We start from the raw sequence: 23,323 nt of genomic DNA, 5'->3' as shown, positions 1-23,323 counted from the left end.
GCACATGTAACAGGTCAGACAGTGTCATAGGTACAAAACTGCTGACAGATGCCCTTTATGTAACCAGCATTCCAGAGGCAGAATCCCCCTGATTTACAACTATGGGGCAACTCATGTGTTTTTGGTGAGTTCTCTGTCACTTTATTAGTTTCTATGGCTGTCTGTGGCACAGTCTCCTCAGCCGGCCGCGGACTCATGCAGGTGACTGTGACCAACTCCCGGTTGCTGTGGTGACGACGGCCATTTTCAGCTCCGCCTTCTTTTGTGAGGCAGTGCAGTCGCCGTACAGTGACGTGTTTCCGGATAGGCAGCGGCGGACATGGTGAGTGAGCATCTTTTTCTCCGAGAACCGGGTGATTTACCGACTCCGTGTAGCCAAGGTTACAGGTCGGGGGCCGGTGATAGACGCTGTGCTGTCCGCTCCACCAGGAAGGGACACCCCGTATACTAGAGCCGGGAGTTATGGATATAGTGACACCACAGGCTTTGTCGCAGATATTTTCCCGTATGCCGCCCCTATAAATGGGGGCACATATATGTCAGAGTACCCATCTCCTGCCAATCACTGTTAGTTACAGTTCCCCCATAACAATCACTGTCCTATATAATGTGCCCTCCTACATAGTGTCAGGTACAGTGCCCCCATAACAATCACTGTCCTATATAATGTGCCCCCTATATAGTGCCAGGTACTGTGCCCCCATAACAATCACTGTCCTATATAATGTGCCCCCTATATAGTGCCAGGTACAGTTCCCCCATAACAATCACTGTCCTATATAATGTGCCCCCTATATAGTGCCAGGTACTGTGCCCCCATAACAATCACTGTCCTATATAATGTGCCCTCCTACATAGTGTCAGGTACAGTGCCCCCATAACAATCACTGTCCTATATAATGTGCCCCCTATATAGTGCCAGGTACTGTGCCCCCATAACAATCACTGTCCTATATAATGTGCCCTCCTACATAGTGCCAGGTACTGTGCCCCCATAACAATCACTGTCCTATATAATGTGCCCTCCTACATAGTGTCAGGTACAGTGCCCCCATAACAATCACTGTCCTGTATAATGTGACCCCTATATAGTGCTAGTTACAGTGCCCCCCTAACAATCACTGTCCTGTATAATGTGCCCCCTATATAGTGCCAGGTACAGTGCCCCCATAACAATCACTGTCCTGTATAATGTGCCCCCTATATAGTGCCAGGTACTGTGCCCCCATAACAATCACTGTCCTATATAATGTGCCCTCCTACATAGTGTCAGGTACAGTGCCCCCATAACAATCACTGTCCTGTATAATGTGACCCCTATATAGTGTCAGGTACAGTGCCCCCATAACAATCACTGTCCTATATAATGTGCCCCCTATATAGTGCCAGGTACAGTGCCCCCATAACAATCACTGTCCTGTATAATGTGCCCCCTATATAGTGCTAGTTACAGTGCCCCCCTAACAATCACTGTCTTGTATAATGTGCCCCCTGTATAGTGTCAGGTACAGTGCCCCCCTAACAATCACTGTCCTGTATAATGTGCCCCCTATATAGTGCTATAGTGCCCCCCTAACAATCACTGTCCTGTATAATGTGCCCCCTATATAGTGCTACAGTGCCCCCCTAACAATCACTGTCCTGTATAATGTGCCCCCTATATAGTGCTAGTTACAGTGCCCCCCTAACAATCACTGTCCTGTATAATGTGCCCCCTGTATAGTGTCAGGTACAGTGCCCCCCTAACAATCACTGTCCTGTATAATGTACCCCCTATATAGTGCTACAGTGCCCCCCTAACAATCACTGTCCTGTATAATGTACCCCCTATATAGTGCTACAGTGCCCCCCATAACAATCACTGTCCTATATAATGTGCCCTCCTACATAGTGTCAGGTACAGTGCCCCTATAACAATCTCTGTCCTATATAATGTGACCCCTATACAGTGCCAGGTACAGTGCCCCCATAACACTGTACTGTATAAAATGCCCCCGATATAGTGCCAGGTACAGTGCCCCCCATGACAAACACTGTGCTGTATAATGTAACCCCTATACAGTGCCCCCATAACAATCGCTGTCCTGTATAATGTGCCCCCTATATAGTGCTAGTTACAGTGCCCCCATAACAATCACTGTCCTGTATAATGTGACCCCTATACAGTGTCAGGTACAGTGCCCCCATAACAATCACTGTACTGTATAATGTGCCCCCTATATAGTGCTAGTTACAGTGCCCCTCCCCCTAACAATCACTGTCCTGTATAATGTGCCCCCTATATAGTGCCAGGTACAGTGCCCCCCTAACAATCACTGTCCTGTATAATGTGCCCCCTATATAGTGCCAGGTACAGTGCCCTCCAATAAATCACTGTCCTGTATAATGTGCCCCCTATATAGTGCCAGGTATAGTGCACCATAACAACGACTGTCCTATATAATGTGCCCCTATATAGTGCTAGTTACAGTGCCCCCCATAACAATCTCTGTCCTGTATAATGTGACCCCTATATAGTGTCAGGTACAGTGCCCCCCTAACAATCACTGTCCTGTATAATGTGCCCCCTATATAGTGCCAGGTACAGTGCCCCCATAACAATCACTGTACTGTATAATGTGCCCCCTATATAGTGCTAGTTACAGTGCCCCCCCCCTAACAATCACTGTCCTGTATAATGTGCCCCCTATATAGTGCCAGGTACAGTGCCCCCCTAACAATCACTGTCCTGTATAATGTGCCCCCTATATAGTGCCAGGTACAGTGCCCTCCAATAAATCACTGTCCTGTATAATGTGCCCCCTATATAGTGTCAGGTATAGTGCACCATAACAACGACTGTCCTATATAATGTGCCCCTATATAGTGCTAGTTACAGTGCCCCCATAACAATCTCTGTCCTATATAATGTGACCCCTATACAGTGTCAGGTACAGTGCCCCCATAACACTGTACTGTATAAAATGCCCCCGATATAGTGCCAGGTACAGTGCCCCCCATGACAAACACTGTGCTGTATAATGTAACCCCTATACAGTGCCCCCATAACAATCGCTGTCCTATATAATGTGCCCCCTATATAGTGCTAGTTACAGTGCCCCCCATAACAATCTCTGTCCTATATAATGTGACCCCTATACAGTGTCAGGTACAGTGCCCCCATAACACTGTGCTGTATAAAATGCCCCCCATATAGTGCCAGGTACAGTGCCACCATAACAATCACTGTCCGTATCGTATCTCTGATAGTGCCCCTCTCCCATATTAGTCATGGGGCTACCACTTAAAATATCAGCCACTGGACATCTTGGTGTCCCATTACTGCCCTCCGTCCCCTCTATGGCCGTGTATCTGGGAAACACATGGACCATCACTTATGCAGGATTCCGGAGGCATTTTGGGGATTTGCACAGGAGGCGATCTCTGAGCTCTGCTCAATTGTCCCTGAACTGACTGATCTCGTTCTGTGATTTTCCAGGGTCAAAGTCAGAGCGGTGGACATGGTCCCGGGGGAGGGAAGAAGGATGACAAGGTAAGTCGTCCTGGAAGATCATCACCCCCACATCTGCTGCCGTTGGGTCATCTCTTGTCGTTTCTGCCGCATTGGGCGTGACCTCTGTGTTCTCCAGTCTTCTCATTGTTACATTGTCCCAACAAAGTATCAAAACTGTGACCTGTGATCTCCACTGCACGGCTATCTCTAGTCTAATAGGAGGGTGGATCAGGCTGTGCGGCCACAACATGACAGCCTGGTCACAGGGCCGTCACCTCAATGTCAGTAACACAACGGCTCCTGTCGCCATGTAGCTTGGATATTAAAGGGCCAGTGTCCAATTTTTGTAAATAATATTCAGAATTAGAACTTTTTTTATAGATTGTGAGGAGGATTTATTATCCTCTCTATGGCAGTTTTATGGCGTTAAAAAGTCTCAACCCAGTTTAGCATATTTTTAAATGCCATTGTGACTCTTTACACCACCCTCGCCAGTGCCTGAAAAAGGGGGGTGGCAGGGCTGTCATCCCTGGCACATTTATACTGACTTATACCAGAAACAGGCCTAAATAATGACTGAAATCTATGACATCTCCGAACTGAAGTAGATCTCACGAACTGCCAGAGGAGGCATGTAAAGCAGTTGGAAATTTGGTATTGATGGCCTATGCTCAGGAAAGGTCATCAGTATCAAAGCGGTGGGGGTCTGACTCCTGGCACTCTCACTGATCAGCTGTTCAAAGGGGCCCCGGCACTACGTGAGCGCATGGGCCTCTTCCTAGGCTATGTGATTGCACGTGGCCTAGGTGCTGCTCAGTCCCATTCGAGTGAATGGGGCTGAGCTGCAATACCAAGGACAGCCACTATACAATGGACAGCGCTGTGCAGTGAGGAGTTCTGGTGAGTGCAGTGTCGTCTTCAAACAGCCGATCGGCAGGGCTGCCAGGAGTCAAACCCCCGCCGATCTGATATTGATGACCTTAATTACCTACCCTGAGGAGAGACCAACAGTCTGATAAGCCCGTTCATTTATGACGAGGCCGGCGGCGCAGGATCTATCAAAACCAGCTTAGCACATGCCAGTCTTGATAAATCACTAATCTTGTTTTCATTTGTCCTGAGGGTTTGTTACAATTGTATCCAATCTATACAACCCAGTGTGAGTGAAACGGCTTGGCCTCCAGACTGATACATTTTACCTGCACCGATACATTGTAACAGGACAGGAGAGAGATTTGTACTGCTGATGTGTAACAAACCCTCAGTGTTAGAAGTATGTCTACGCAGGTTTTTCAGTGTCTGTATGTTCCCATTAAAAGACAACAAGAAGAGATCTTAACCACTTCATTACCGGAGTGTTTATCCCCCCCCCCCTTCCTTACCAGGCCAGTTTTTCAGTAGTAGCAATGTGTCTATCTTACTGCAAATAAGGCCTCTTGCACACAAACGTGCATCCGTTCCGAAAACGTCCGTGCGGCAGCCGGGACGTATCAAGACCGTTTCAACTTGAATGGGTCCGTGATCTGCCCGCACCGCAAAAAAATAGAACAAGTTCTATTTTTTTGCGGTGCGGAGGCACGGACAGAAACACCACGGAAGCACTCCGTAGTGCTTCCGCGGGGTTCCGATCTGTGCTTCCGTTCCGCATCTCCGTGATTGCGGACCCATTCAAGTGAATGGGTCCACATCCGTGATGCAGAGTGCACACGGGCCGGTGCCCAAGTATTGCGGACCCGCCGTATGCGGGCTGCAATACGGCCACGGGCACACAACGTTCGTGTGCAAGAGGCCTTACTGGTTAATTTCTGAGCCAGCCTTACATGTATTTGATATTGTTTTTCTCGGGACACCTTAGACCTTTCTTTTGTGCCATTAGATGATGGAAATATATATTCAAGGAAAAACTGTGAAAATGATGAAAAAACTTTTTTTTGCCTTTCTTCATTTTTTGCCTAACTATTACAAAAGGTTTCAAGACAAAACATTTCTAAAACCATTCCTGTACGCTTGTACCCTGAAAATGGACGCTATTTATGTAATTTAGCTACTGGCTGGGCCCGCCGCAAGACTTCATAAGGTTACTTTCACACTGGCGTTTCTGGGTCCGCTTGTGAGATCCGTTTCAGGGCTTTCACAAGCGGCCCAAAACGGATCGGTTCAGCCCCAATGCATTCTGAATGGATAAGGATCCGTTGAGAATGCATCAGTTTGCCTCCGTTCAGCCTCCGTTCAGCCTGACGATGCGGAGCCAAACGGATCCGTCCTGACTTACAATGTAAGTCAATAGGGACAGATCCATTTTCACTGACACAATATGGTGCAATTGAAAACGGATCCGCCTCCCATTGACTTTCAGTGTAAGTCAAAATGGATCAGTTTGCATTATCATGAACAAAAAAAAATAATATATATTTTTTTTTGTTCGAGGTAATGCAAACGGATCTGTTCTGAACGGATACAAGCGTTTGCATTTTAGGTGCGGATCCGTCTGTGCAGATACCAGACGGATCTGCACCTAACGCATGTGTGAAAGTAGCCTAAGACTGGAGCACATTTTGGATTTTGGCGGCCTATTTTTCCATTGCTGATTCTATACCACTATACTGCCAGTAGAATTTTGTACAGCGCCAAAAAGCAACAAGCCCCTTCAAAGTTACTTTTTTTATGTTATTCATCTTGGGGAAATTTGGACATTTAAATTTTTTTATTTCTTTTTTTATAATTTTTTTTATTAACTTTTTTTTTTTTTTAAGGTGAATTAACCCCTTTCTGCCACAGTCAAGGCAGGAATTGGTTAATTCCCAGCCTGCAGGCTGCCATTTCATTTTAAAGCCAGCAGGTGGCGTTCTTACCTAACAAAATGCGCTCTCTGCTGGCTTTTTAGATTTTACAATGTAATAGGCGCTTGTAGGTAGATGCTCCAAGCATCTATTACTGCCTGACCGCTCCCGCTGGCCACTGCACACCTCCCTGTGACCACAGCTGTCCAATGTCAGCGCGGTCACAGCGATCTGCGGTGGCACGGGTCGCCAGCGGATCGCGATGTAACCCGACACTTTTATACGTAAGGTTACAGATAAGAGCCTACCGCCGCAACGTATAAAGTCAGTTGGCGAGGGCGTCCTTACCGGTCTGACACGATCCAATCGGTGCAGCCAGTGTCAGACTGTGCAGGGACGCACCCTCAACTTGTAACACCCGGATGGACCTTTATTGCAGTCTGGTGGCAGTTCATTCATAAACTTCTAGTAGCAATAATAAAGGAGTGACAAAACGTAGATTTGTAAGAACAGGTGCTACAGAATTGTTCCCTGGGGAATGCAAATGGTTGCTAAAACAGACATGTCAGGAGAGGGGATAGGTCCTCTTCAAACATCCCAGACCCCTCTGCTGCAGCCTCCCCCCCCCCCCCCTTCTCCAGACCTTTTTGCTGATGTGTTGAAATCTGCCATTGAGGAAGATTCTTAACACCCCATACACATTACCACAATGGTTGGCAGGTTTGGCTGACATTGATCTAAGGGTCCCATTCACACGGCCTTATTTGTGGTCCACATCCAATCCAAATTTTTTGTGGATGGGGTGAATGCACCCTGACGGGTATGGCCAGCTTTCCTGTGTATTGAAAAACTACATGTGCAGCTCCTTCTGTTCTTACTGTGAAGTGACCCTTGTGTTCATCTGTAACATGCAAGGACAAGAAGAAGAAGTACGAGCCACCCGTCCCCACCAGGGTTGGCAAGAAGAAAAAGAAGACGAAGGGTCCCGATGCCGCCAGCAAACTTCCACTGGGTAAGATCTGCTGTTCTCGTACTTCACTGCCTCTCCTCCTTCCAGTCCAGAGGAACCCTCCACAGTGATGGTCATCAGAGGCAGGCCCCAGAAAATACCCTCTGGAATATTCATTTATATATGCTATCAGTGCCTGATCAGTAGAGGTTTTACTGCTAAGACCCCCACAGGGCTGAAAGAATACATACCCCCATTCCTGATAATGACATGTCCACGTGCGCATTCACTCACTGTTATAACCTATAGAAAGTACGGCGCACACTCGTTCAGCTCACCTCAGCTCCTATAGTCTTTTTCTGGGACTAGCGGAACAGGTGCCCCCTTATCCGTACCAGGCGGTAGAGGCAGAAAGAGGGACTTCGGCGTGGCCCAACCTCTAGGCTCTGAAAGTGTTGGGACTTAAATACTTTATTGGTATAAAAGCCATGCGTTTTGGGGATGTAATGGTCTCTTCATCGTGCTGGCACCTTGATTGGTATCTGCCTGACAGAATGACCATTACGGCCCTGAAACGCGTATATATTGCACCAATGGAGTACTGAAGTTCCAACACTATTCGAGTCTAGAGGTTGCACCGTGCCAAGGTCCCTCTTCTCTGCCTCTACCTCCTGCTTCTCATGGCCACACATACGCCTGGGGATTGCGTCCCCTCCCCCCTACTACTATCACAACGCGAAAGATATTGCATTTTGTATGTCCCCTTATCAAAATCAATAGTCAGACCCCCACAATCTGACATTAGTCAGGTTTTAGATCATAGAGTAAATCCTTGAATTGTCTTTCTCACCCAAGTTATTAGAACTTTGGGGTTTTCTTTTATATATGTTGAAGCATTTTACTGTCAGTGCAGCCCCCACAGGGGTTATTATCCAGCTTTACCAGCAATATATTTATGTAACATCCCCTTTTATTACCCCCTTCCCCTTTAGTCACTCCCCATACACAGTGCAGATTGAAGCTGCTGAAGCTGGAGAGGATAAAGGACTATCTTCTCATGGAGGAAGAGTTCATCAGGAACCAGGAGCAGATGAAGCCACTGGAGGAGAAGCAGGAGGTACTCGAGACAATGTGGTGGAGAGGGATACGTAGGCCATGTGACATTGGGCGCCCCTGGTGACATCATTGTGTGTGATTTTCTGCCAACAGGAAGAGAGATCTAAGGTGGATGACCTGCGAGGGACACCCATGTCAGTGGGAACCTTGGAGGAAATCATCGATGATAACCATGCCATTGTCTCTACATCGGTGGGATCAGAGCATTATGTCAGCATCCTTTCATTTGTGGACAAAGATCTGCTGGAGCCGGGGTGCTCTGTCTTACTGAACCACAAAGTGAGTAGATGGCGGTGTGGAGTGTGGGGGCAGTATATGAAATGTAGGAGCAGTGCATGGGAATTTTATGTGATGTGTATATGGAGGAGCAGAGCGCAGGAGCAGTACGTGATGATGTGTATATGGAGGAGCGGAGTGCAGGAGCAGTACGTGATGATGTGTATATGGAGGAGCGGAGTGCAGGATCAGTACATGATGTGTATATGGAGGAGTGGAGTGCAGGGGCAGAACATGAGTATATGGAGGAGCAGGAGCAGTGCAGGACGTATATATGGAAGAGCAAAGTGCAGGAGCAGTACATGTATATGGAGGAGCAGAGCGCAGGAGCAGTACATGATGCGTATATGGAGGAGTAACACACAGGAGCAGTACATGATGTGTGTATGGAGGAGCAGAGCACAGGAGCAGTACACGACATGTATATGGAGGAGCAGAGCACAGGAGCAGTACACAACATGTATATGGAGGAGCAGAGCACAGGAGCAGTACACGACATGTATATGGAGGAGCAGAGCACAGGAGCAGTACACAATGTGTATATGGAAGAGCGGAACGCAGGAGCATTACAGGAAGTATATGGAGGAGTGGAATTCAGGAACAATACACAGTGTTTATGGAGGAGCAGAGCGCAGGAACAGTACATCATTTGCATATACAAGAGGAGTAACTTGTTTCCAGGGCTTTTTCAGTCTAATGTATAGAAAGCTAAATCATTGCATAATGCTAGGTTGCAGGTTTATTTATTTTTTGTATAAATGTAACTGTATTTTCAAGACCTGTGCTTGCTGTCTGTGAAAATAGACTTAAAGGGGTTGTCCGCTTTTTACTATTGATTAATATAATCAATTTCAGATCAGTGGGGGTCCAACTCCCGGCTCCCCTGACGATCAGCTGTTTAAAGAGTCTTCTCTGCTCTGTTTACTTGCCTGCCATCGACATTGCAATGGTGAGCAGGTGTGATTATAAGTGTGGCATCTTTATTCACTTCTGTGGGACGGCTCCGTCTGTACAAGTGATTTATTACAGAGCCTTCCCATAGAAGTGAATGGGGGCGCCGTTGCTGTGTTGAGCAGGTAAACAGGGCAGAGAAAGCAGCGCGTGTACGAGCGTTGCCTTCTCTTTAAACAGCTGACCAGCAGGGGAACCAGGAGTTGCCCCCCCCCCCCCCCCGATCTGATATTGATGACCTATCTTGAGTTTAGGTAATCAATAGTAAAAAGCAGACAACCCCTTTAAACCACCATCCTGACCCAGTCATGATAGAGTTTGTTACAATGTGTAGAAAAGTTCAGACTCCTAATCTTGCAGAGGGTTAATCAGACTGTGTACAATTATGTGGATGGCCTTCAGTCTCTGGATATAAGTAAGAATGTTCCCTTTCGCTGATACCAAGCAAAGATTATTTTTTATTTATTCTTTTATGAATTGATGCAAATAAGTTTATTAGAAAGTTGCAGAGGATTATGATCTCTTGAAGAGTAAAGGATATTTTTCCAGAATAGTAAGACTGAATTCATCCTGTGTTTGCGGCATTTATCAAATGTGGTGTATGTGAGGGGCATCTGTCCGAGGTCAGTCATTAGAATGAGAAAACTGCAAGTCTGGTAGAACAGATCAGGCTATTTCCTGCGGAGTGCTGCCACAGACCTGTCACTGCTCCATTTCCTAAAGAGTTGCTGGTCTGCACAGCGCCTGTTGCTCTGCAGAGAAAAGACGTCCAATAATCAGCGGGGTCATATCACAGATCTCCACCAGTGTAGATTTAGTCTAGGGACAGTTACAGGAACCTGGGTGAAATAGAGAATATACCAATGTGTGTGTGGTGGTGTAAGGGGCCTGATCCCTTACATTCTGAGACCCCCAGATGAGATGTCCTTGGAGGATTAGTTGCATGGGTTTGATATATTCAGGTAATGTGTAATTACACTGGGTCAAGCTGTATATACTCCATGCTCTATCTCTCATCATCTTGGTTTGTTCTTTGCTCAGGTTCATGCTGTGATCGGGGTCCTCATGGATGACACAGACCCTCTGGTGACTGTGATGAAAGTGGAGAAGGCTCCTCAGGAGACATATGCTGATATCGGAGGACTGGATAACCAGATCCAGGAAATTAAGGTGTGTCATTGACTCGTGCTTCCATATCCTCAATATTCTTCATGTATATGAATCTGCTGCGCTTAGCTGTTCCTGTCCTCTATATATTATAATGGACAGTGACTACAGACCCCGGTCAGTGGGTGGTCTAATCAGTCTGACCTTTGATCCAGTAGAAATGCTGTACAAGGCAATCGTTTAAAAAATGGATTTGTGTTACTTATCGTGTAATCCCTTTTTCGTCTGTTCAATGAGTAACACAGGCAGACCATGGGCAGAGCTTCTGCCACTAGGAGGTGAACACTAAGCATAAAAGTAGCATAAGGCGGCTTTGGAGTCCAGGAGGCGGTCCTATCAGTGATTGACAGCTCTCTCTGTATACACAGTCATAGAGGGAAGGCTGTCAATCACTGATAGGACCGCCTCCTGGACTTCAGAGCCCAGAATGAGCAGGAATTTAAATCAATGAAATTAGGGATCGACTGATATTGATTTATTTTTATTTTTTAGATCCGATACAGATAATCAGTGAACTTTCAAGCCGATAATTTATACTGATATTTTATATATTATAATATTTATTATATTAGTTGGTAGTCACTGAGCTGGTGGAAATTTGCATTTGGCACTAGTATATTATAAATGTACGGTAAATTATAAATTAATAAAGCCCTTAGTTGGTAGTCAATTTATAATATGCTAGTGCCAAGTGCCAATTCCCCCCCCCCCCCCCCCCCTTCTCACTGACTTTATTAACCCCTATCAGACCTCAGATCAGACTTTATTAATCCCCTATCAGACCTCAGATGAATAAAATAAAATAACTCCTCACCTCTCCTGCGCTGCGGCTTCTCTTCATCTCCGGGTCCGGTGTCACGCTCCCCTGTGTTCTCCGGCCCGCGCTGCACTGTCACCTGACAGCATGCAGCGTCAGGTCATAGTGCGCGCACTACGTCCTGACGCTGTACGGGGTCAGGACAATGCAGCGTGGCCCCCATCAAAGAAGACCAGGGAGGGTGAGTATTGGAAGCGCTTGCTGCGCTTTTTCCCTGCTCCCGGCATTCGATGCATACTAGTGAGCGCTTCCATGAGCGCTCACTAGTATTCGCTTTATACGCATTATCTGCATATCGGCAAGGTTAGATGCCGATACCGATAATGTACAAAATCCTTACTATCGGTCGATCCCTAAATGAAATACAGGTTATACTGAATATTTTCCCACGACAGTATATAGCAATCTGCTCAGCTTCTCCTGCTCTATAGCTGCCTGCAGGTCAGACAACGTAACTAGTTCCCTTTAAAGGGTTTCTGTCACCTGAAAAATGGGCATTGCACCTGCTCCTAGAGGCTCCATTTGCTCACCTCTTTTCACGCCCTCCTTCTCTTGATTGACAGGGCCAGGGCAGCGCTGCTCTCCTCCAGCCGGCCGTGTCTGCAGTGTAAATATCGCGCTGTTCAGTATTCGGCGAACGTTCCTCCCTCACTGCGCCTGCGCCGAGATTTACACTGCAGACACGGCCAGTGGGAGGTGAGTAGCGCTGCCCTGGCCCTGTACAAGAGAAGAAGGGCGTAAAAAGAGATGGGCAAACTGAGCCTCTAGGAGCAGGTGCAACGCCAGCCCCCCCCCAGCTCCTAGAGGCTAATTAGCATATTATAAAAATTAGTTTTTCTCAATAAATGCTTTAGGCAGTGAGATAGCAGTAATATAGTTATGTTCAGCTGACATTAGCACATCGCTAATGTCAGCCAGCTTAATACCCATTTTTCAGGTGACAGAAACCCTTTAAAAAGCCATGCCATTAAACAAAGCGACTGTAAGGCTCCATTCACACGTCCGCAACGTGTTTTGCGGATCCGCAAAACACGGACAGCGGCAATGTGCGTTCCGCATTTTGCGGACCGCACATTACCGGCACTAATAAAATATGCCTGTTCTTGTCCAAAATTGCTGCCAAGAATAGTACATGTTCTATTTTTTTGCGGAACGGAAGTGCGGATCCGCAATTCCGTGTCCGGGTAGCACATCGTGCTGCCCCATAGAATTGAATGGGTCCGCAATTCCTTGCGGAACGAAATTGCGGACGTGTGAATGGAGCCTAAATTTGGGTGGAGTAGGGGTTCCTGAAAGAGAAGATCCTCCTCAAGAGTAAGAGGCTGGGCTCATCTGCCAGAAGGGAGACCACAGAGGTGTTCCATACTCGTCATGGCCAGTCTGGGGTGATGAGTAGAAGCCCTCAGATCTTAGGCCTCTTTCACACGGGCGTCAGTTTTTTTGCCCGGATAAGAGCTGGGTGCGTTGCGGGAAAATGTGCGATTTTTCTGCGCGAGTGCAAAACATTGTCATGCGTTGCACTCGCGTGAGAAAAATCGCGCATGTTTGGTACCCAAACCCGAACTTCTTCACAGAAGTTCGGGCTTGGGATTGATGTTCTGAAGATTGTATTATTTTCCCTTATAACATGGTTATAAGGGAAAATAATAGCATTCTGAATACAGAACGCATAGTAAAACAGCGCTAGAGGGGTTAAAAAAAAAATTAATAATAATTTAACTCACCTTAGTCCACTTGATCGCAAAGCCCGGCATCTCCTTGTGTCTCCTCTGCGCTGAACAGGACCTGGGGTGAGCTGCTGCATTAAATACCGGTTTTAAGGACCTTTGATGACGTCACTCCGGTCATCACATGGTACGTCACATGGTCTTTTACCATGGTGATTCACCATGGTAAAAGACCATGTGATGACCGGAGTGACGTCATCAAAGGTCCTTAAAACCGGTATTTAATGCAGCAGCTCACCCCAGGTCCTGTTCAGCGCAGAGGAGACACAAGGAGATGCCGGCTTCGCGATCAAGTGGACTAAGGTGAGTTAAATTATTATAAATTTTTTTTTAACCCCTCTAGCGCTGTTTTACTATGCATTCTGTATTCAGAATGCTATTATTTTCCCTTATAACCATGTTATAAGGGAAAATAATAATGATCGGGTCTCCATCCCGATCGTCTCCTAGCAACCGTGTGTGAAAATCGCACCGCATCCGTACTTGCTTGCGGATGCTATGCGATTTTTCACGCTTCCCATTCACTTCTATGGGGCCTGCGTCGCGTGAAAATCGGACAATATAGAGCATGCTGCGATTTTCACTCAACGCACAAGTGATGCGTGAAAATCACCGCTCATGTGCACAGCCCAATAGAAATGAATGGGTCAGGATTCAGTGTGGGTGCAATACGTTCACCGCACGCATCGCACCCGCACGGAAAACTCGCCCGTGTGAAAGGGGCCTTAGTCTTTTGAGAAGAGGGAACATGTACGGAAGCATTAAATGACTCCACAGGATGACCAGAGTGTTCATTGCCATGGCTAGTGATTACAGTGCAAGGCCTTCCATTCCACGTCCCATCAGCCCCAACAGCCGCAGGTAACCTGGAAGACTTAAAGGGGTTGTCCAGGTTCAGAGCTGAACCTGGACATCCCTCCATTTTCACCCCGGCAGCCCCCCTGACATGAGCATCGGAGCAGTTCATGCTCCGATGCTCTCCTTTGCCCTGCGCTAAATCGCGCAGGGCAAAGGCATTTTTCTGAGTTCCGGTGACATACCGGGCTCTCTATGGGGCTGACAGGCAGCCCGGTGACGTCACCGGCACTGATGGGCGGGATTTGGCTCTGCCCTAGCCAGTAAAACGGCTAGGGCAGAGCTAAAGCCCGCCCCTCAGAGCCGGTGACGTCACTGAACACACTGCTGGGCGGAAGTTACCGCCCGGCAGTGTGTTATTGAAAACACAAGAGCCTGTGCCCTGCGCGATCTAGCGCAGGGCACGGGAGCGCATCGGAGCATGAGATGCTCCGATGCCAGGCTCAGGAGGGCTGCCGGGGTGAAAATAAGGGTATGTCCAGGTTCAGCTCTGAACCCGGACAACCCCTTTAAATGAAGAGCCCACTCGCCAGGCTCTGTGCATTCTCTGCTTAGGAAATCTATTATCCAGTTATCCACACCTTTTGGTTTTGAATGGCTGATAATGCTGGGACATGAGTTTCGACCTACCTAAAGATGAGTGATGTCTCCACCATGGCCACCGGACTCCAAGTTCTGCCCTGGTGATTGAGACAGGTGACCATTGTGGTGTCGGCCTAGACTCTGACAGGGTGACCGGGTAGGAGGGTGCTGTCTATTGTGATGACCACTAGTGTTGAGCGAACTTATGTTTCAAGTTTGGCGTACAAAGTTTGAGTTATCTAAGAATTCTGTTATGGATTCCGCTACCACGGACCATGATTATGGCCTGTGGTTGCGGAATTCATAACGGAATTCTTTGATAGCCCGAACCTTGTACGCCAAACTTGAAACATAAGTTTTCTTTTCTCTTATGACCACCCAAAAGAGGGGAATGAAGGAATGGCCCCTGGCCAGCGTTGGAGACGTTAACCACCACTGGAAAGGTGAATCGGATGATCCAGGGAGAATGGGTACTAGTTCCATCTGGTCAGAATGGCGTTCTGAAGCAGACACTGTGAAACTGGGCTTAGGGCACAGCTACTACGGCGGCCACCATAAGTCCCATACAGAGGAAAATTGCAAACGGCCATGGAAAACGAAGCAGGTGGACACTGTTGCTAACAGGACTTGCTTTTCCAGAGGGTGGAGGAACCCGGCCTGACAGCAGGTGTCAAAGCGATTCCACTAAAAGATAAAATTCTGTGAAGGAATCAGGTTGGATATGAAGGTTTTATAGCCACCTGAAGCAATGCACATGACAGTGACCAGACTGTCCAGAATAGATGGACGAGAAGGAGCTTTCATTAGGATGTCGTCTAAGTAGGACATCAGTACATGCCCTCTGGAGTGGGGAAAAAAAACTATGAATGAGGGAAAAAAATCTTGGTGAAGACTTAGAGCTGATGCTACACCGAAGGGGATGGTCACAAACTGGTAGCAGTACCTATTCTTTGCAGTAGATCTGTTACACTGATGGCAGATACAGATGGGGATATGGAGGTCCTTGATTTCTGTTGAGGACAGAAATTCCCCCACAGAGGTGATAACCCACTGCAGGGACTCCATGCAAAAAATCTTCAGATCCAGGACTGGATGGACAGTGCCTTCCTTTTTGTGGACCGCAAGTTTGAATAGAAACTGCAAGTGCCTTCGGGTGAGGAATTGTAATGATCACTCTTTGGGGCAGAGCAGAAAACGAGGGGCGACCTCAGGCTGGGAAGTTGAGACCGATTTGGGGTTCTGCTGTGCTATTTTGTCTTTAAGACGTGGGCTTGGTGACAGAATGGTCTAACCACTCATGGAGGTTGGGGGGGCAGAGAGCTATGATGCCTGCGGGCCCTTAAAAATAGTAGAAAAAAAATTGATAGCAGCTATTTCTGCCTCCTACAGACACTGGCTAAAACTGATTTAGCTTGGTCCCTGTGGAAAGGGTATAGCAGGCGAGGGCACTGAACACTTTTATCCTTAGTGACAGCTGCTATACCCATGTGTACCCTGTGTCCCCCAATGACACAGATCAGAAAACTATTTGCTGCACTCTAATATTGAGACCAACATTGAGTGTTTGTATGATGTCTGCCCCGTAGGAATCTGTGGAGCTTCCCCTCACCCACCCAGAGTATTACGAAGAGATGGGCATTAAACCACCAAAAGGTGTCATCCTCTACGGCCAGCCCGGCACAGGTAAAGTACCCATGGTCCCTGCTCTCATTTTATGTGTGCTCTTGTGCGAGTTCCTACATTGTCTGACTGATCAATTTTTGCAGGTAAAACCCTTCTGGCCAAAGCTGTAGCCAACCAGACGTCTGCCACCTTCCTGAGGGTGGTGGGCTCAGAGCTGATCCAGAAATACCTGGGTGATGGTCCTAAGCTGGTCCGTGAGCTGTTTAGAGTGGCAGAAGAACATGCACCATCTATAGTGTTTATTGATGAGATTGATGCCATTGGCACAAAGAGGTAAGAACAGAGGTTTCCACTATCACTGGGTCAGTTGTAATGTCTGTGACTGGAAGGACATGCTGGATGTCTATCACCTGTCAGCAAGATCAATGCTATTAAACCAGGAATACTGCCTGGTCAGGTTGAGCTTTCTAAGTTAAAGGGGTTCTCCGGGATACAAAAACAGCACCCACACCCGTTCACAGGTTGTGTGTGGTACTGCACTTCAGCCCCATTCACTTCCATGGAGTTGATACCAGACAGAACCCATGGACAGATGTGGTGCTGTTTCTGGAAGAAAGCAGCCATGTTTCTCTAATCGTGGACAACCCCTGTAAAATTATGCCTCTGGAATGCCACAACTGATTTCACGGGTATCATTTTAATTAGCAAGATCAACCCTACCAAGTAGTTTGCCTGGTTTCATGGGATTGATCCTGTTGACAGGTGTTTTTTACCCCTCAAAACTGCTGACGACACTCCATAGGTGACGGGTAGAGTGGCACAGCCATACCTAGAGAGATGGTCATGCAGGTTGCATGACTCAGAAATCAATGTTTTCATCGCCCTAGAGTCACAGTTACCTGCTCTGTGCACTGAATGGTTCTAGTAATCATCTCTCCGCTCTGAACGACTGCTGTACCGTTCCAATTTGGAGACCCCTAGAGTCGAGAATAATAGCGGGTTAAGGGGCTAGGAAGCTGTTCAGTCCAGAGAGCCTGGGCACGGAACATGAAGGTACCAGCTCCTGGGCACTTACGGCATCGGGGGTGAGAATATAAATTTCTGGGTCATGCAACCTGTGTGACCATCTACCTAGGTATGGCTGTGCCACTCTCTATAACCTACAGTGTGTTGGCAGTAGTTTTGAGGGGTCAAAACTGCTGACAGATTCCCCATAAAGGCGTATTTCGGTATTGATAGGTGCAGGTCCTTCTTCTTGGACTCTCACCTGTTCTGTGGATATGCCATCGATCTCTAAGATGGGATATCTGTTTAAAGAGGACCTGTCATCTCTCCTGACATGTCTGTTTTAGTAACTACTTGCATTCCCTATGTAATAAAATTTTGAAGCATCTGTTCTTTTGGCTCTATGTTGTGCCATTACTCTGTTATTTCTACCAGAGGAAAGTTACAACTGCGTGTTACCACAGAGAGCACTGATTGGATAGTGTCCGACTGTGGAGGGACACATCCCCAACTGGTAACACCCAGTTGTATCTTTATTCATAAACTTCTAGTAGGAACAGTGCAGAAATGGCACAACATAGTCTAAAGAATTGTGATTGCGTGGAGAACGCAGGTAGTTACTGAAACAGTCATGTCAGGAGAGGCAACATTCATATTCCACAGCCAAGTGCTGTACTCTGCTTCTGTTCAGCAGTCCCTTAGAATTGAATTGATCAGCAGTGCATATGTGTTCCTGCTGCTCCATTCTCTCTGAAACCTCATTGTTGTGATTGGTGGGGGTCTAGCAGTTGGAAAACCACTTATCAGATACTTAGGCTATAAGTTATTGTGGTACAACCCCTTTAAGGGTCAGACATAAGGGAATTGTTTCCATCCTGTAGTCTGTGAAACTGTGTTTGACCCCCCCCCCCCCCCCCAAATGAGATTAAAGGGTAACTGTCATGTTTTCATAAAAAATTTTTTTTAGCATGTTACTGCCGCAGCAGCATTGTGCATAAAGCAATCTTTCGTTTCTTCACATACCACCGTTTTCCCTTAGTTACGGCTACAATATGAGGACCTTCTCAAGATGGCTCCTCTGCCAGTTCTCTGAGGCCAAAACTGCTTTCCCTTACTTCCCATACACACTTGCTGTAGCCAGCAGCTCTCTGCCAGCCAATCAGATTGGATTACTGAGAGACACGCCTCCTCACTCTGAAGCCTAATGCAGTGTGAAGGACCGCCCCTCTGTCGTCTTGTCTTCAGAGACAGACAAGTCATAGCAACTGTCTTTTAGGGGAGCAGTGGAAAGGGACAGGGGACATTAATGAAAGCTGTTATTATAAGGTAATTACAGATCATTTGACAATCATTGACAGATTAACTCGGGTATATATGCCTAGCTTTAATAAACCAGCAAATAAATAAAAATATGACAATTATACTTTATTATGAGTTGTATGAGAAGCGTTATATCATACATGTGACACGTGCCTAATCTTCTATTCCCACAGATACGACTCAAACTCGGGTGGCGAACGAGAGATTCAGCGAACCATGTTGGAGCTGCTCAACCAGCTGGATGGCTTTGATTCTCGGGGCGATGTGAAAGTCATAATGGCCACCAACAGAATAGAAACACTGGATCCAGCACTTATTAGACCAGGTGCGGATTAACCCATTCCTTCCTTTGGGATAGAACCTTAAAGGTACACAGAGTCATAGTCCTCAGGGGACTGGTGATAGTAACTCGTTCTATAGAGTAAAACGGTGCTTCCCTTGAAGTCTCCCAGGCATTCGGCAGCACCTGTAGGACATAAGTTATGACTGAGGAGTCCTAACGGCCTGGAGGTAGGGCTGCTGTGTGACTTACATGTTTGAACTCCTTATATTACTATTTGAGGAAGTGTGATATGAAAGGGATTGTCCAATTTCAGGAGGTAACTGGATAAACCCTCGGGATGAGCCTGCAATAAAGAAACAGTCTCTACTTATTTGTCGGATTCAATGCCGCTGCAGTAGTGACATCACATCGACAACGCGCTGCAGTGAATCACTAGCCTCTTCAGTGCACTGCTGAGGCCAGTGACTGGCTGCAGCGGTCACGTGTTGTCGACACATGGTCACCACTGCTGCGGGATCTGAAAGGTAATCAGTCATCCCCAGGATTTTCCGGCCAACCCCTTTAATATCATTATTTTAGTTTGCTAACTTGTATGCATTTGATATAAACTTGTTTTTATTTATTTACTCAGGTCGTATCGACAGAAAGATTGAATTCCCTCTACCAGATGAAAAGACAAAGAAGAGAATCTTCCAGATCCACACAAGCCGCATGACTCTGGCTACTGATGTCACACTGGATGAATTAATCATGGCAAAAGACGACCTGTCCGGAGCAGATATAAAGGTGTGCCACTTTACTGAGGGTGCTGTGACTATTGGGCATTGCTAACATAGATGTATGTTTGGTCCGAGCATCCTCTGTGTAAGATTCGAGCAGTGGTTTTTCTTCTCATCATGGACCATGAAAGCGGCGCTGTAAACAAGCCCCTGTACAGCTGTAGACGTGTTTGGTACAATTTTAAGGAAATGCAACCACTATAGGCAAAAGTAAATTGCTTAGTGTTGGGTGCTGTCTCCACACTCATGTGTCAGATTTGTTGTAGAAATTTCTATAACTTAAAAAATCTGTCCTATACATTTGAATGAGGTTGTTTCTGCAGCAGCTGCTTTTACAAATACCATTTAAATGTATAGAACAGATTTTTAAGTTGCACAAATTTCTGCAATGACTGTCATGTGTGAACATGTATTAAAAGGAATCGGTAGGCAGGTTTGACCATGTAAACTGCTTCACACGGTGGAAGACAATAAAGCACACAAAAGGCTTGTTTGTCCTGCTCTCACCAGTTATCAGATTTCCATGGTCCAAACTGCTGCCAGACTCCCTTTAAATGGATTTTCTGTGTTCAGGATGTTGATGGCCTATCCTCAATATCAGATTGATGGGGATCCAACTCTGAGCACCACCGCGTATCAGCTATTTGGAAGCTCTGCAGCCTCTTCATTCTTTACATGGAATTGTCGCCTGTACGAGACATTGGAGCCTCATCCTATTCACTTGAGTATATTGCCAAGAAGGCAGCTTGCAGGTAGACAACCCCATGTAAGCAATGAAGAGGTAGCAGCACTCGCATAAGTGCCATAGCCTGATCAGCAGAGGTACTGTGAGTCAGGGCCTCCACTGATCTGATAAGGACTACAAGTAGCAGCACACTGCTTTATGTACAAAGGCACATGCAAATATTGAAGATATGAATAAATGTAAATTGCAAGACTGCTAAATTTACTATATGAAAAGAAGAAGCTCTTTGTGCATATTTTTGATCAAGAATATGTTGGATGCTGTCTATCAGACCTACACTAACACATGTCTCTCCTGGGCTTTCGACCTACAAATCTTAGTTGGATGTTGAATCCAGCTCTGGGCTGCTCTGAGTAAAAGCACCAGGCAGATGGGCGACAGTACACTCTCCTCAAATATACAATGCAAAAGAAAGCCCATAGCAGGATTCTACATCGCCCTGAAATTTGTAGGCCAAAAGCCCAGGAGGCAAGAGTGTAGGTCCCACCTAGTAGAAGCCACTTTGTTGCTGGTAGATAGGACAGACATTTTTCTGATCAAATATAGTAAGTGTAGCAGTAATGCAATTTACATTCATATGTTCAATGTTTGCATGTGTCTTTGTACATAAGGCAGTGTGCTGCTTGTTCTTTTTCATTGCAGCCATGGTATCATGCACCTGAATTTCCTTTATATATAGTTTGAAGGTGCTGGTCTAACTTTAGTTTCCACTGATCTGATATCGATAGCCTATTCTTAGAGTGGCCCATCATTATCCTTAACATGGAAAACCACTAAGGTCTTCAGGGATTTCTAAGGTCTTCAGGGATTTCTATCAGTGAGTGAGAGCCAAAAACCTTATATCTATATAGGCTCCACACCTGGTTTTGGCTCACAATCCCTGACCATATCACTGAAGTGTGAACTAGGCCTAACCCTAAGTTCACACCTGAGCGTTTTACAGCGCGTTCAAACGCGCTGTAAAACGCTCAACACGTGAAAACCAATGCTTCCCTATGGCCCTGGTTCACACTTGAGCGTTTTACAGCGCGTTTGAACGCGCTGTAAAACGCCTGACGCATAAACAAGTTCATGAGCTTTTTTTGGGGCGTTTGTCGCGCGTTTGGGCCATAGACTCATTGGACAACACTGCAGTCAATCACACAAACGCGCGTTTACTATTACGTAAAACGCGCGTTTGAGAAACGCTCAGGTGTGAAAGCAGGGTCAGGCTCTATTACACCTGAAGATCATCGCTGACGAGCGTTCATATGATTGCTTGTTAGTGATGATCTGGCAGTGTAATACTGCCGCTGCTTATCCGATGAATGGGCAAACGGGTTCATCGGGTAATCGGAAACGTTTAGCAGATTTAAAAATCCATGTTTGTTGGCAGAAGATCGTGCCGGGTCATCACGATCAGCTGCCGGCAAACAATGAATCCGTATGGGGACGAGTGATGGTATTGGTGATCGCTTGTCCCCATACTGTGGAGGAGATCGTTGCATGTAATAGCAGTGAAACATAGAATTTGTCGGCAGATAAGAACCATTTGGCCCATCTAGTCTGCCCAATATACTGAATACTATGGATAGCCCCGGGCCCTATCTTATATGAAGGATGGCCTTATGCCTATCCCATGCATGCTTAAACTCCTCCACTGTATTTGCAGCTACCACTTCTGCAGTAAGGCTATTCCATGCAGTGGTCTCCTCCACTGACGAGAAGGCGATTCCTGAGAATCTTCTGCAGGTGTAATAGAACTCTAATGCCTCATTCACATGTCAGTGATTTCCATCAGTGATTGTGAGCCAAATCCAGTACTGCACCTGTTCTGTGTTTAGATGCACACCTTGTTTTGTCTCAAAATCACAGACGTGTGAATGAGTCTTAAGACTTACCTCAGTGGGATTCCCCATTTCGAATATTTGACATTTGCTTTACCAGCAATCTGTGAGGTTCAATGGTTTTGTTTTTACACATTGTGCATACATGTCAGGTCACTGTTCTGCTCCTGGGATATCATATTGGTTGGAGTTGTTGAGTCAGGAAATAAATGCCGTTGTACCGTGTACTATTGACTTATCTTGTACTGATCTCAGAGTTGCAGTCACAATGCAGCACAACTTACAAGAATAGACGGTGACAATTTCCTGGGTTCTGCATTGCAGGGAATACCATTCTCCGTATAATTGGGCAATGAGCCAATGTGGGGGAAAAAATGCATCTCTCGCAGAGCAAAACAGCAGACGATGCCGTATCATGAAATATTGCTGTATTGGCAATGGGTCAGTCAGCTGGAGTACAGCTCTGGAGGCTTGATGTGTCCATTAGTAGACTATATGTTCCTCAACATTATACAAATATTTAATCAGCAAATTGAGCAGTAAAACTCACCTTGTCTCCTTCTGCAGGCCATATGTACAGAGGCCGGGCTGATGGCGCTCCGAGAGAGGAGGATGAAAGTCACCAATGAAGATTTCAAGAAATCTAAAGAGAACGTCTTGTACAAGAAACAAGAAGGCACGCCGGAGGGGTTGTATCTGTAATGTTCTCTTCGGTATATTTTCTATTCTGCTATCACTCACTGGCTGGGGGAAGGGTGTAACGCCGTATGTGTACAGGGGTGTCTGCTGCAACATTGGACTGATCCCCATTAGCCCCAGAGAATCTCATTAGAATATGATGGGTGTCCTTGCTACCAGTCATCAAACTTGCTGTTTTGTTACCAAGTGTATGCAGCGTCTGCTACCCATGTATACAGACAGGTGGCCTATGGCGGCTGCTGGAGGTCGTGTGAAATAAAATCACTAAAAAACATTGTTTGCGTTTTCTTTTGTAAATGCTGGGAAAAAATGGACGGTTTGGTAAATTTT

At 46.4% G+C, this 23,323-nt stretch overlaps 1 protein-coding gene across 1 annotated transcript; it reads left to right on the top strand.

Annotated features, from left to right (window-relative positions):
- Positions 1 to 259: 259 nt before the first annotated feature.
- PSMC1 (proteasome 26S subunit, ATPase 1) lies at positions 260 to 23,267 on the top strand. The gene is made up of 11 exons (XM_044272323.1): positions 260 to 322; positions 3,479 to 3,532; positions 7,189 to 7,285; positions 8,215 to 8,339; positions 8,432 to 8,617; positions 10,607 to 10,735; positions 16,300 to 16,396; positions 16,480 to 16,669; positions 18,835 to 18,986; positions 19,576 to 19,730; positions 22,862 to 23,267. Exons 1-11 carry the CDS (start codon positions 320 to 322, stop codon positions 22,994 to 22,996), a joined length of 1,323 nt encoding a protein of 440 aa, XP_044128258.1. The 5' UTR covers positions 260 to 319; the 3' UTR covers positions 22,997 to 23,267.
- Positions 23,268 to 23,323: the final 56 nt, after the last annotated feature.

The sequence above is a fragment of the Bufo gargarizans genome, chromosome 11 (assembly GCF_014858855.1).
Source record: "Bufo gargarizans isolate SCDJY-AF-19 chromosome 11, ASM1485885v1, whole genome shotgun sequence".
NCBI lineage: Eukaryota > Metazoa > Chordata > Amphibia > Anura > Bufonidae > Bufo > Bufo gargarizans.
The sequence above is the reverse complement of the archived record's forward strand: the minus strand, read 5'-3'. Positions and strand labels throughout refer to the sequence as shown.